This window comes from Natator depressus, chromosome 7 (genome assembly GCF_965152275.1).
Source record: "Natator depressus isolate rNatDep1 chromosome 7, rNatDep2.hap1, whole genome shotgun sequence".
NCBI lineage: Eukaryota > Metazoa > Chordata > Testudines > Cheloniidae > Natator > Natator depressus.
The window spans coordinates 35321616-35336859 of record NC_134240.1 but is presented as its reverse complement, the minus strand read 5'-3'; the positions used below and the strand labels follow the sequence as shown (position 1 = coordinate 35336859).

Sequence of the window (15244 nt, the reverse complement as noted above, 5' to 3'; positions counted from 1 at the left end):
GGTCTGTAGACAGGGATCAGTATTAAAGTAGTCTAGGGACTGATGCTGCAGCATTTATGCATGCATAACTGTCACTGATGGGGGCAATAATTGTGTGGAGAAGGCTGCAGAATCAGATTACTGCAGGTAAATATGAGTTAATACCATTTTGTTACAATTCTTTCTTTAAAATAAAAATACTTTGAAAAGTATCATAGATTAATTGTTTTTAAATGTTCAGTGGAAACTGTCCTGATTCTGCAGTTGGCAAACTTGACACCCACGTGGGGCTCCACTGATTTCTATCTAAGTTTGCATGGGCACAGGTATCCGCCCTCAGGATCTTACCCTTAATGCATTTTGTCTTCCTAGATAAAAATGTTAAGTCTTCGAAAGTAATCTTACAAGGGAGAGGAAAGAGTTTGAAATACTTGATTATATTTAGTATGGTATGTTCTATAAACAAAGTATATCACAATATATTTGATAGCATGCTATAAAATACTACCCGAAATAATTAAAATGTTAAGATATAAACAAATATAGTACACTATATGGTGAAGTGCCCTAACTTTTTTTGTATGTTAGTTTACTGATTTGCAAAATCCCTTAATCTGCCCTGGGGCTCCCAACTATTCCAATGCAAATTGGAAATTATAACTCTTCCATAATTTGTACACGTACTAAAGACATTTTTTACTATCCATTAGTTAACAGTAGTTACTATTATGACTCAAAGAATTTTTTAAAAAGGTTACTGTGCTTTCTCAGCCATATGGAATAGCAGTTAATGAATTCCACTACTAGTATATAAAGTGACTTTGTAAAATAAGGTTGGATCCCTACTACAACGTTCTCCAACTTTTTTGAGAGAGAGAGGAATGCTCTTTATGCACATTCAGTCTGCATCATTATCACAAACCAGGTAATATATTTATCCTATAGAATCCTTTAGAAATGTAAGCCATTGATGATGTGATAACCTGCATCACCTCTTTCAGCTCTAAACACAAGTAGAGGAAACTTTGTTTTTTTCAATTATAAGATCTGAATCTGAAAGCTAGCCTATAAATGTAAAAGCGGCGAAGAGTCCTGTGGCCCCTTATAGACTAACAGACATATTGGAGCATAAGCTTTCATGGGTGAATACCCACTACAAATGTAGTTCATATATATAATGTGATGCAAATGCATGGATTCTCTGTGTATTGAGTCCATAAGCTTTTCAAGATAATGGTTTTCAAACCATAAAAAAACCTCTGTGTGTTTTATGTAATTATTCCTTCACATATTGTTAAGTTTCCATAATAAAGTGTTTCAAAAATATCTAGCCCTTAATTTTTGGCAAATAAGAAATAGAATCATAGAAACATAGAATATCAGGGTTGGAAGGGACCTCAGGAGGTGATCTAGTCCAACCCCCTGCTCAAAGCAGGATCAATCCCCAATTTTTGCCCCGATCCCTAAATGGCCCCCTCAAGGATTGAACTCACAACCCTGGGTTTAGCAGGCCAATGCTCAAACCACTGAGCTACCCCTCCCCCCAAAATCTTTTAAGGGGGCATTCGGATTTGAATACAAATATATACACTACATTCTGTTCAAAAATAAAATGTAACATGCAAGTATCAAGCTTCCATTCTAATCTCTCATCTACATTCCTAACTGTAGTTTTTTTTTCTCTTTCCTCTGTACTTACCCATGATTCCAGTTTTTATTTGAAAGAGTAGAAGGAGTGTCTAAGGCCACTATTATAGATCTGGATGCTCATCAGGTGAGTGATTCACATGTTCGTTGCTGTTAAAAAAAAAAAAAAAAAAGTTTTACCAAAAAGCAGAAATCCTCAAAAAAACAATTTTTCTAACAACTATATTATGGTAAAAATGTAAGTTACAGAATGCAAAGGTAACCTCAATTGGAAAGGATTTAGGAAATAAATGTGTAGCATAGTAGGCGCAAAGCACCCCACCATAACTCAATTAATTACCTGACCTTTAATTTCTTAAGTTGATATTATTATATAATTACAGAAATAGTTTCTTAGTTCACTGACACATAAATATAGTCTCAATTTTTTTGGTAAGCTATTGGAGAGCCTGCTCTTATCTATTCATTTGTCTGCTAATCAATAGGGTGCTGGTTTCTGACAAAGTGCCATTGGGATTCAGGTTTGGTTGATGATTCCTTCAGTGCTGATTACTGTGCATCTTCTCTAGGTTATATTTAGTAATTAAATCAGTCAGGTTTTCTGATTGTTTTATAGTTTTTTCTTCATGCATAAACTATTTTTAATCCTCATCTATCTAGTTCTAAAAATTTGTTTACCTAAATTTGTTCCTCTGTGATTAGCGTCTAAGATTTTTTATTTTTCTCTTTGCTCCTCAAGCTTCATGTATCATTTAGCTTTCTTGTATTACAGTGCATTAAATCAAAACTCTAATAAGAAATCCTTTTGAGCCCATTGAGTTAAGATCCATAGTAGGGGGTTCTTTTTGTTGCACCCCAAGCTAAGTGTCTTGCTGCAGCCACCAACAGATCAGGTTTCTTCAGACCATAATTATTGATTAACTCAGGATTTGGCTTTGGAGGATGAGTTTAGCAGTACAAACTAAACCTTAGGACTGGGAAACCAGAGAGTTGATTTGTACAGTGAGTAGGATTCAGAAAATTATACCAGTGTTGCCATTGCCAGGAGTTTGAAAAACATGAGTCGGGCCTCAAAATATCATTAGGGGCCTTTAAGAAAAACACCAAATATCACAAGACTTTCAATAAAATCATGACAGTTGGCAATACTGAAAATCTAACTCTGTTACTTTCCCTGCATGTGGTAACTTAAATGGAATTTTCACGGCAAATCAGTTGTATTTTAAACAATTTTTCTAGAGCTATTATTTCAGGTAAGCCAGGGAGTGGTTCCATGCTCTTTGAGGCCAAATTCAGCAGTCCATCCCTAGTCATTAATGCTCTTGAGTATGTTCTTAAGGCCCTTGACTGCAATTGGACTTAAAACTAGGGGTGTCAAGCGATTAAAAAAAAATAATCCCGATTAATGGCATCTCTCCCCTTCCCCCTTTTCCTGGCCCCCAAATACTCAGTAAACCATCATCTTCTCACTTGCTTCACCTATTTTGGATAAAGATAAGTTTTTTCATTTTATGTGGAAAAATAAAGCCTCACTTTTTAAAGCAGAGACTCTTGGCCCTGGAATTCAGTGTAATCTAAAAATACTGTACTGTGAACTCAGAATGAAGCTGACAACACAGACCTGGCCAAAAAAATAAGAGATCTGACAAGCCAAATTAAAAAGGATGAATGAAGAAAACCATTGCCTACTCTATCAGTCAGCAGCCAGGGTAACCCTCCAGAGGTAATTAACTTACTCTTTAGAAAGATACCTCGATAAAGCAGTGCCATGTATTGCTACTAATTTACCTCCCCACAGATTTAGTCAGTAAAAAGTAAGACAGATGTGGTCTGAATAACTGGTTATAGAAAATCATGGGATCATCACTTACTGTGTTTGATTATTAATTACTCTACACAATCCTGGTGTTTGATTATATTTTATGCTCCTTAACTGTGGTGATAAAGCTGTCTTAATAAAATGTTCGCTGTTGCAAATTTAAGCTGAGTTGTAGCTCCATCATGTGGCTAGAATGTAGAAATGTTTTCTGGTCTACCTACGGTGATGCAGCCTAACAATCGTTGAGAATTGTTCAGCATCCCATAAGAAACAAGAGACTCTTAAAGATAATTATAATTAATTCAGCATTCATAATCATTGCAGCAACTTTTACAGGAGATGAGTTTGACCTTCAGTGCTTGTAATGGGAAGACTGACTTCAGGATAATGGAGTACACTATATACACACACACATACACCCCTTCTATAGAAGCAATGATTTACTGTGTGTACTGAGAGCAGCTCTCATCTCTGGTAGTAGGATTTTCAGCAAAATCCTAATAAGGGGCTAAAAAGTTTTTTGTGTGGATTTGTTTTATAAACCTGATTAGTCCATACTGTAGATTGATTACCTTTACTGTTCAGCAATAAAAAATTATTTATTTTAGAAAAGCTGGTAATGTAGTAAAACTGCTTTTAATCAGAAATGTATACCGTATTTTAATGTGGTGTTAATCCACTTTTGAGGCAATTTCATTGCTATGATGAAACGTAATGATCTAGAAGAATGTTATCTTCCATCATGTCTCTTATCTGCATGCTAAAATTGGCCATGAAACAAGACCAAAGATTATGTAATGTAGTTACTTTGTATTTCTGAAGGGATCTTTGAAAGGGTGTCAAGGCTCCTTGTTAAAATGCTTCTCAAGAAATCTCTGACCTTATAGCTGTTGTGCCAGTGATCTGTAGATTATAGGCTACATCAGTCCCTCCCACAGTTTCCCTTTCTTTAGCAGAAGGAGTATGTGAGGTAGCAGACTAGACAAGAATCCTCTAACTGTGCAGATCTGCCAGTGTCACGAGGAAGTTCCGTAGATCTCAGGGAACCCACTGAGCCCATCAGCCTTGGGAACTTGACTCACTCCAGCGCTTTACTGTCATTAGTTCCCCATCTTTGTACTACCCTCTTCTTTGGGGCCTGGGAGTAGCAAAGTAGTGAGTAAGAGTTCATGCTCAGCCACCTGTAACAGGCCATATCGGTGGCACAAAAACATGCAGTGGAGCATTCGTGTACTCCCCACCACCCTTTCACATGTACTAGCCAGTTTTAGCATTGTAATGGCTTTTTTTCTCTTGGGTGTCTTCAGGACTGGGAACCACAGCAGAGATACAACTTTGCAACTGAATTTTATCAAGTTAACGTTAAATTACACAACAAAAATACTGAAAATATTATTTTCATGGATTTACTCCTATACTTTGAAATCAAATCATTCTGATTACCGTCTTGCTTTCATTCCTTACATAGACTCTGACATAATTTAATATATTTTATTTTGAGAACCACTAATTAGAGATTGTTTTATGCTGTCTGATAGGAGTGCAGATGAATTCAAGGGTGTGGAAAAAGGAGATGATGATCAGAATCTGATTTTCCCTTTAACCATTCCTCTTGCCTACCCCAAAGTCCAATATTTCAATAGAGATTCCTGGCTTTACAATGGTAGAAGGTAGAATGTAATATGTTTCTCATTACATTTTATTGATATTTTACTTTTGCAGTCTTTCGTGAAGGTTAATTAACTTTTTCAACATTTCATTGATTATCAAAAAAACCTCTGGTCTCATTTTACATATTCTCAGTAGCTGACAAGCTTCTGGAATATAGTGTGGTTAAAGCCTAGAGCTTGGTCTGATTTCTATTCTTGGCTTGGGTACAGACTTCCTTGTGACACTGAGCAAATTGGCTGCTCCGTTCCTTAGTTTTCTTGTCTGCACAGTGGAGATGAAAATACTTTTGTATCTGCAAAGGTGTATTGTAATGCTAATTTCAGTAATATTTGTAAAGCACTTCGGGAGCCTCAGATAAAGATGCAAGTATTATTATTCACAACATCAGAATAACCTTTAAGGATATAAACAAGAAAAAGTACCTAGGACATTAAACACTGTATCATTGTATTCTTAATTTCCTTAATGCTCATAGATTCTTTAATACTGTGTTTGCTTGCTAAGATCAACCTATTGAAATTTTCTTATAGGGAAATGGCCATGAGAGAGACTTCATGGATGATCATAGGGTTTATATTATGGATGTGTACAATAGATATATTTATCCGGGGGATGGATTTGCTAAACGTAAGTACTTTTCAAACTGATATGATCTTAAAGTATTAAAAATGTATTTACCACAGAACAATTGCTCCATTCACCACTGAAATGCTGCTCACTCTGATGTGAAATACAGCAACACAAAAATATTCATGAACTTAATGTAAGAAAATTCCCTTTGAGGATGTTTGCAAAAACTTGCAGCAAATATTTGAACTTCAGTATCTATCATGGTTCTGATTAGCCATGAGTCACATGTTATTGGTTCTGGTTCATTGGCTGGCTGAGATTGGACCCCTAATAGTCAAGATGGAGGGTTAGAAGTCATTTAGGGTATGTCTACACTACGAAATAAGGTCAATTTTATAGAAGTCGATCTTTAGAAAGTGATTTTATACAGTCGATTGTGTATGTCCCCACAAAGTGCATTAAGTCGGCGGAGTGCATCCTCAATACTGTGGCTAGCATCAACTCACGGAGCGGTGCACTGTGGGTAGCTATCCCACAGTCCCCGCAGTCTCCGCTGCCCATTGGAATTCTGGGTTAAGCTCCCAGTGCCTGATGGGGGCAAAAACATTGTTGCGGGTGGTTTTGTTGTCATCAGTCTCCCCTCCCTCAGTGAAAGCAACGGCAGACAATCGTTTTGCACCTTTTTTCCTGGGTTACCTGTGCAGATGCCATAGCATGGCAAGCATGGAGCCCGCTCAGCTCACCGCTGCTGTTGTGAGCATTGTAAACACCTCGCACATTATCCTGCAGTATGTGCAGAACCTGGTTAGGAGATGCCAGCACGAGGATGATTGTGAGGAGGACGTGGACACAGACATTCCTGAAAGCATGGGATGTGGCAATTGGGACGTCATGGCGGCATTGGGTAAGGTTAATACAGTGGAACGCCGATTCTGGGCCCGGCAAACAAGCACAGACTGGTGGGACCGCATAATATTACAGGTATGGGATGATTCCCAGTGGCTGCAAAACTTTTGCATGCATAAGGCCACTTTCCTGGAACTTTGTGAGTTGCTTTCCCCCAGCCCTGAAGCGCAGGAATACCAGGATGAGAGCTGCCCTGACAGTTGAGAACCGAGTGGTGGTAGCCTGTGGAAGCTTGTAAGGTCTGACTGCTACCGGTCAGTCAGGAATCAATTTGGAGTGGGCAAATCTACTGTGGGGGCTGCTGTGATCCAAGTAGCCAATGCAGTCACTGACGTTCTGATATCAAGGGTAGTGACTCTGGGAAATGTACAGGTCATAGTGGATGGCTTTGCTGCAGTGGGGTTCCCTAACTGTGGTGGGGCGATAGACGGAACACATATCCCTATCTTGGCACCAGACCACCGTGCCAACCAGTACGTAAATCGCAAGGGGTACTTCTCAATGGTGCTGCAGGCACTGGTGGATCACAAGGGACGTTTCACCAACATCAATGTGGGATGGCCGGGAAAGGTGCATGACGCTCGCATCTTTAGGAACTCTGGGCTGTTCGAACAGCTGCAAGAAGGGACTTTATTCCCAGACCATAAAATTACCATTGAGGATGTTGAAATGCCAATAGTTATCCTTGGGGACCCAGCCTACCCTTTGCTCCCATGGCTCATGAAGCCATACACAGGCAGCCTGGACAGCAGTAAGGAGCAGTTCAACTATAGGCTGAGCAAGTGCAGAATGGTGGCAGAATGTGCCTTTGGACGTTTAAAAGCTCGCTGGCGGTGTTTGCTGATTAGGTTAGACCTCAGTGCAACCAATATTCCCATTGTTAGTACTGCTTGCTGTGTGCTCCATAATATCTGTGAGAGTAAGGGGGAGACGTTCATGGCGGGGTGGGAGGTTGAGGCAAATCGCCTGGTGGCGATTTTGAGCAGCCAGACACCATGGCAATTAGAAGAGCACAGCTAGGCGTGCTGCGCATCACAGAGGCCTTGAAAACCAGTTTCATGACAGGCCAGGCTATGGTGTGACAGTTGTGTGTTTCTCTCCTTGATGCAAACCCGCCTCCTTTGTTGATTTTAATTCCCTGTAAGCCAATCACCTTCCCCCCTTTATTTCCTTTGCCAGCTGTGATCAAAGTCATTATTGTTTTGAAACCATGCATTCTTTCTTTCTTAATTAAAAAAAAAGTGAGATAACTGACAAGGTAGCCCGGGTGGGGTGCGGGAGGAGGGAAGGACAAGGCCACATTGCTCATTGTAGCCACACTACAAATCAAAGCTGTTTGAATGACAGCGTTCTGTTGCTTGGGCCATCCTCTGGAGTGGAGTTGCTGGGTGCCCGGAGCCTCCCCCTGCGCATTCTTGGGCGTCTGGGTGAGGAGGATATGGAACTTGGGGAGGAGGGCAGGCGGCTATAGAATGGATGCAGTGGCGGTCTGTGCTCTGTTGCCTTTCCTGCAGCTCCACCAGACGCCTGAGCATGTCCGTTTGCTCCCCCATTAGCCTCAGCATCGCCTCTTGCCTCTTCTCATTACGCTCACCTAATGCTTTCCTGGCCTCTGACCCTGAGTGCCTCCATGCATTCAGCTGTGCCCTATCAGTGCGGGAGGACTGCCTGAGCTCGGAAAACATGTTATCGCGAGTGTGGTTTTTTTCGCCTTCTAACCTGCGATAACCTCAGGGATGGAGATGATAGGGGGAGCAAAGAAATATTTGCACCTGCAGGGGAGATAAAAAGGGAGAGTAAAATTTAAGATGATATGTTTCTGAGTTAAAAAAAGGGTGATTCACTGTGAAAGAATCTATCAATTCACAGCAGAGAACACATGTGCTTTAGGTACAGGGTCGCATTTTGCCTTTTATATCGAGTGCCTTCCGGTATGGTGACGCATCACACATAGCTGGGCAACAGAATTGGGTTTCCAGGCAGCCGTGGTAGGCCAAAGGGTACGCGGGGTTGGCTTCTTCTGCTTTCATAACATGTGGGAATGGTTTCAAACTGCAGCACCCTCCTTTCCCATAGCAAGCAATGCTGGTTGGGTTTGCCATTTAAAAGGAGGGGCTGCGGTTTTCGGGTGGATGTGCAGCACACCCTTCCCCCCACCGCATGGCTATTCTCAGGGATGATCCCTTTTAGCCAAGGGCGAACAGCCCAGCATGAATGGGGTCCTTTTACTGTTGCCTGACAAAAATTCGCCTATTTCAACCAGGTGACCATGAATGATATCACTCTCCTGAGGCTAACACAGAAAGATAAAGACGGACTGTTGCTTGAATGTGACCAAAACCCAGGACCATTCGCTGCCATGCTTTGTGCTGCAATAGTTCCAGACTACTTGCTACTGGCTTGGCGTGGTAAAGTGTCCTACCGTGGAGGATGGAATAAGGTAGCCCTCCCCAGAAACCTTCTGCAAAGGCTTTCAGAGTACCTCCGGGAGAGCTTCATGGAGATGTCCCTGGAGGATTCCCGCTCCATCCCCAGACACGTTAACAGACTTTTCCAGTAGCTGTACTGGCCACGAATGCATCCCAAGTCTTCAAGGCAAATCAAACATTAAACAAAATTGCTTTTAAACCCTGTACTGTAGTTACAAATGTGCACTCACCAGAGGTGCCTTCTCTGCCTTCAGGGTCCGGGAACCCGCCCTGGGAGGGTATTGGCTCCAGGGTGATGAAAAGGTCCTGGCTGCCAGGGAACACGGATTCACCACTTGCCTGCTGTGCATTCTCCTCCTCCTCCTCATCCACAAAATCCTCCTCCCTGTTGTGTGAGACTCCCCACTAGCAGGTGTCCATGGACAGTGGTGGGGTAGTGGTAGGGTCCCCCCTAGAATGCCATGCAGCTGATCATAGAAGCGGCATGTCTGGGCCTCTGACCCGGAGAGACTGTTTTCTTCCTTTGTCTTTTGGTAGGCTTGCCTGAGCTCCTTAACTTTCACACGGCACTGCTGTGTGTCCCTGTTGTAGCCTCTCTCCATCATGCCCTGTGCGATTTTGGCATATATATTAGCATTTCTTCTTTTTGATCGGAGTTCGGCCTGCATAGATTCTTCTCCCCATACAGCAATCGGATCCAGTGTCTCCCATTCACTCCATGCTGGAGCTCATTTCCAGTTTTGGGACTGCAGGGTTACCTGTGGTGCTGAGCTCGCCACGCTGACCAAACAGGAAATGAAATTCAAAATTTCCTGGGGCTTTGCCTGTGTACCTGGCTAGTGCATTGGAGTTGAAAGTGCTGTCCAGAGCAGTCACATTGGAGCACTCTGGAATAGCTCCCGGAGGCCAATACCGTCAAATTGCATCCATACTACCCCAAATTCGACCCAGCACGGTCGATTTTAGCGCTACTCCCCTCATCAGGGAGGAGTACAGCAGTCGATTTTAAGAGCCCTTTAGGTCGACAGAATGGGGTTGGTTGTGTAGATGCATTGCTTATAAAATCAACCTAACATGGCTAAATTCGACATAACTTCATAGTGTAGACCAGGGCTTAGTTTGTTTTATGTTTTTTTAAAGGAGAAGTTGTAGTTGCACTTCTTTCTTTTGGCCAGTCTATGCTAAAATGATTTATGGGTCTAGCTATACCAGCAAATCCTTCTAGTGGAGATGCAGTTTATATTGGCAAAAAAAGTGCCTTTGCTGATACAGCTTTTACTAGTTCCGTGAGCATAATAATCTATACCGGCAAAAGCACTCATAGCAGAATAACTATGTCTGCACTAGTGCTTTTGCTGGTAAAATCACACCCCTAAGCAACATTACTATATTGGCAAAAGTTTCGAGTGTAGACTTGGCTGTTGAGGTACATTTTATTTTTTCAAAATTTGGCTGCTTTTTAGAGTTAAAACAGTAACAGGAACAGTTTGATTTGTTCCATGTATTTTTCCCATCACATATACATAGTGTGCTATTTTTGTGTGTTCCTTCCTACATTATCACTGCTGGCCTTCTGGCCTTTCTTGTGTGAGGCTTACCTCAAAGTAATAAGTTTAGGTCAGTGTGCCTATCTTAGATGCCTACATCTGCAGACTTTATTTTTCATCCTGTTTACCAAGTATACTATCCATGGGTGTGTTCTTGTCTTAAGGGCATTTGCCCTAATTTCAGTCTGAAAGGAAGTACCTTGTACTGCCACTGATTTGAGATTTCTTCTGCCTGGGTCATTATTCAGTGTCCTAAGGGCATCTTCTTTTTGACATATGTTCCACTGGATTGAGGCATGTGCATACACTGAAGAGAAACAATAACAATAATCATTAGACATTGGCAAAACAGAGTGATATTTCAGCCATACTTGTAAAGTGGCAGCAACTAGATGTGAAGAGACAGGTTTACCATTAACATCATGGGTTTGTTACCACAGAAAGCTGCTGCAGAGGCATTTAATTAAAATATATAATTTAACCTAAACATGTAGGCACTAGGCACACATCTTTTGAGGCCAGAGGTGAGGCACCTGTCCAAATAGGCTTCGGCTGCTACTGATGCTAGATGCTGTAGAATCTAGGGATAAAACATTATTTCATGGTTGTTCTAACATAGATGATGCCACCCTGGCATTTGTCTGTGAAATCTCACAAGGGCAAACATTTTGCAGATGAGACGTTTCATGCCATGCCAGCAGTCTAATATACAGGAAAAGCTGGATGGGCAACATATTGAGGGCACAAAAATGCACAAAACCAATTGGGAGAAATAAGTGAAATTATTCATCTTACTTTTTGTTAACTCTACTTAACAGGTCTATATGACATAGGTTTGGACCTATCATAAGGCAGATACACCCTGTCAGCCCCTAAGCGTGGTATGGCCCCAGGACCTGAGTCACTGAGGCAGACCTGGGCTTCAGGACTGTTCAGGCCCAGTGTTCGAAGTCAAGGTAGCTGCCCTTCTTCCCAGGGCAGTATTGTCCAATGGCCAGAGTCAATAGGGCTGTCCAGCGGTTCAGGACAGTAAGGCCTAGTGGCCAAAGTCTATGTAGTGGCCTCCAGTGGCCCAATTCACCTCCCCACATATTGGCAGTGTCCATGGTGGGTCGAATGGGGTAGGGGCCCACCAGGTCCTGATCCAAGGCCCCAGGGAACTGACATCTAGCTGCTCAGTCTTGGTCAACCGTCACTACTGTACCATTCCCAGGTTCACTTCCGACACCTTCTTCCAACGCAGGGAGTCCCTCAGCAACCTCTGCGTTGTCTCCGTTGGCCTCGGCTGAGGTTCGGTAGAGGCACAGTCCTGGCTGGCATCGGCATCTGGTGGCTTTGGCACTCTCCCAGCTGGATCTCCCAGCAGCACACATCTGCTCTCATCAAAGGTCAGCCCAGACTGACCTGAGCTGCTTCCTCTTATACTGTGGTTCAGCATGCCCAGCTGGTGTGAGGGGCCGTGGCTTCCTCAGCCCATAATGTCGGGTTAACCCCTTCCGGCCCAGTGTGGGTCAGGCATACCCCATAACAGAACCATTCAGATGAGGCAGTTGAAGCACTAGTTGAAACTCCTATGAAGAATAGCGTATCATGACCTCTAATGAGAAGTAATGTTTCTTCCAGATGTTAGAGGAATTCAACTATATATAACTCGCTGTGCAAAGCAGTTGTTTTGGTTTGGTTTTATTGAGAATTTCACTACATTTATAATTGACTGACACGTTGATTTTTAAAATGACAAGTTCACCAAAAAGCAATAGAGTCCTTCCTCTAGTGGTACCTGAAAATTCATTAAGTGTTCATTGATCATCAAGAAAAAAATCTTTAGCTGTATTTTAGGTATTCTCAGTAGTGGATGAACTTCTGAAATGTAAGGTGCCAACATTAGCTGGTCTTGTTAGTAAGCCATTCAAGAGACCATGCAAAACATCAGAATAGGCTGGACGTGCTATTGATGTAAGGACAACTGTCACTACTTAGAATTTTGTATATGTTTTTGTTAGACTAAACATTTTTTAACAAATGGTTCATTCAGGATTAGCTAACTCTGCGTAACTGGGGATCATGTTGCCTGCAGAATTGTTATTTATATAAGCCTTTAGAAAATGAGAAACCTCTGAATACCCTGTAAGCATTGTGAAAAGAAATAGAATACTCTCACAATTCTTAGACACTGGGTATTTGGTGTTTCACCATGGTGTATCCCTTAGGTATAGTGGCCTCTCATAATTAATTGGCTTTTTAAATTAAAAGGAAAAAGCCTAAAGTTGGATTGATCTTTTGATTCAGTTTGATAAGATGCAAATGTCTGTGGCAGGCTTGATTTGTTTACAGTGTTAGAGTGCAGTGTGTAATTTTTTCTTTCTGCTTACTTTTTTTTTAATATAACTGTCACTCTGATAAATAGCATACTTGCTTAATTTGGATGATTGACAAGGAACACATGCAATGCAGTACATCTTTCTTTATTTTTCAAATACTTAACTCCAGTGTTTACACAATAGCATACTCATTTCAAAGTATTACATCAAAAATGTTTGACAAGGGTACATCATGTCTACCAAGAGAAAAATTACTAACAGATGAAGTTAAAACAAAATTGGTCAGTGCATTCCTATACTTATTTATCAAATAGCAGTGTTTTCTAAGATATGGAGTGTAATTCATTTATAACTTTTCCAAAAAAATGGAGCACGCTTGTTGATTTTAAATGGCAACTCTTCTGTAGCTGTATTTAGAAAAAATGGTGTGAATTGTTGTTTGCTACTCTACATTTCCTGCTGTGTGGTCCTTCGTTCAATTCATGCTGCCTCTTCAATTTATTAACTAAGCATATCAAATTTATGTTAGTATCCTGTTAACATTTTGCATGTTGCTTAATTGTAATTTTATTAATTTTTTAAATTATTATTTAAAATTATTAAATTTTAAATTATTTTAATTTTATTAAATAAGTGTGTGTACAGTACCTAAAAGGTGACATTCGTCCTAGTATAGGTGGTCCATTTAATCATCGGCATACAAGTTCAGTTATTTTTAGGCCATGAATATGTGCCTTAAACCATTTGGAAGGCATAGGCTCTCTCTGCACTGGGGTGAGTTTCACCCCAAAGCCTCTTAAAATAAAGACAATTGCTAAAGTTGTCACAGTTCTGTTTCCACCAGGCTTGGTATTTTCTTGCTAAGATGGAAAACACACAGACTCCTAGTCATACCAGCCATACATATCCAATCAGATGCTTTCCCCCTGTGTGTAGCACTCTCACTCATGCCAATTGAAATGTGACTCATAATCAAGATGAGCGAAGTTTCCCCTTCAGCTCCTCTTCTTCACTACTAGAAGCTACTCCTGGGGCTTCTGAGCAGTCAGTTAAGTTTTCCTCCTCTATCTAGCATTACTCCTGAGGGAATTTTGTACCAAAAAATTTAAAATTCTGCACCAAAATATTATGCACATGATATTTTAAAATTCTGCAAATTTTATTTGTCAATAAATAACTGTGGCTCCAGCATGACAGTGGGGAGGACAGGCTGCTGGCGGCATTGAGGTCGGAGATCACCCTGAAGCCCCGACCTCCCCCGGTACAGAGACTCGGCAGTGAAGCTGCAGCTGACCCTGATAACAGTGCAAGGGCTGGGCCTGCCCCAGAAAAACCCCGGGGCCCTGCCCCTCTGCAACAGGTGCAGCAGTTGTGGGTGGGCAGGCTCAGTCCAGCAGGATACAAGTGTGGAGGGGCTTAATGTGGGGGGATCCAGGTGTGGGGTGAGAGGTTTCTGTGTGGGACAGTCTGGGTGCGGGAGGCTCAGTGGGAGATCTGGGTGCACGAAGGCTCGTTGTGGGGTTCTTGGTGCAGGGGCAATGGGACTCTGCAGGAGATCCAGGTAAAGGTGGTTGGGGCTTGTGGGTGGGGGGCCTCTTGGTGTGGGGAGATGGGCGTTGGTGGGGGGGGGTTCTGGGTGTGGGCTGTTCATTGCGGGGGCCTGGGTACTGGGGGAGTGGGGCTTGATGGGGTCAGGGTCCCGGTGCAGCTGGTTGGGGCTCAGTGGGGTGGGGGTCAGGTGTGGGGGGCTTGTTGGCAGGGTCCATGTGTAGGGGAGTAGGGCTTCTCACGGTGAGGGTTGGTGGGCCTGCTTAATTGGGGAGCCCCAGCTGCTGCCAAGGGGATGCCACATGCCAGGTTTCCGCTTCCCCCCACGATTCCCCTATCCCCTTTTCTTCTCCATCCCCCTCCCCTCACTCCCACATTCCCCTTTCCCTTCCCTATTCCACCCGTGTCCCTTCCCCACTGCCTCTTCACCCCCACCTCCTCACCCCTCTTTCCCTCATTTCCCCCATTCCACCTTACCCAGCCCCACCATGGATACTCAGTATTGCACAGAAAACAGGAAGGCTCCTAGCACACAGAAGGGGAGCACGACTGGCACTAGGACCCAGGAGGAGGCATTCAGCTACAGAATCAGCAGAGCCGAGACACAGCCTCCATCAGCTGGGCAGCTCTGCGCTGGCAGAATGGGGGGGGCAGTGGTACGTAACCCTGTGTGCCCCCCCGCCTTGCCTCTGTTTGGAGGGGGGCAATCCCTGCCAAAAGACTTTACTCATGGTTGCCCCCTATGCTTGTGCGGCTTCCCTGCCGTTTTCTGCAGGGAAACGCAGGAAATCGGGGGCGGGGGGCATT

At 42.7% G+C, this 15244-nt stretch overlaps 1 protein-coding gene across 2 annotated transcripts in view; it reads left to right on the top strand.

Moving 5' to 3' along the window:
* HDAC11 (histone deacetylase 11) overlaps nucleotides 1-15244 on the top strand; it is a 65783-nt gene that overhangs the window by 39964 nt on the left and 10575 nt on the right. For both annotated transcript variants that reach the window (XM_074959821.1, XM_074959820.1), the window contains 2 exons: nucleotides 1691-1753; nucleotides 5647-5743. In XM_074959821.1, the coding sequence (XP_074815922.1) occupies nucleotides 1691-1753; nucleotides 5647-5743 (160 nt within the window). The remainder of the gene's footprint in view (nucleotides 1-1690; nucleotides 1754-5646; nucleotides 5744-15244) is intronic.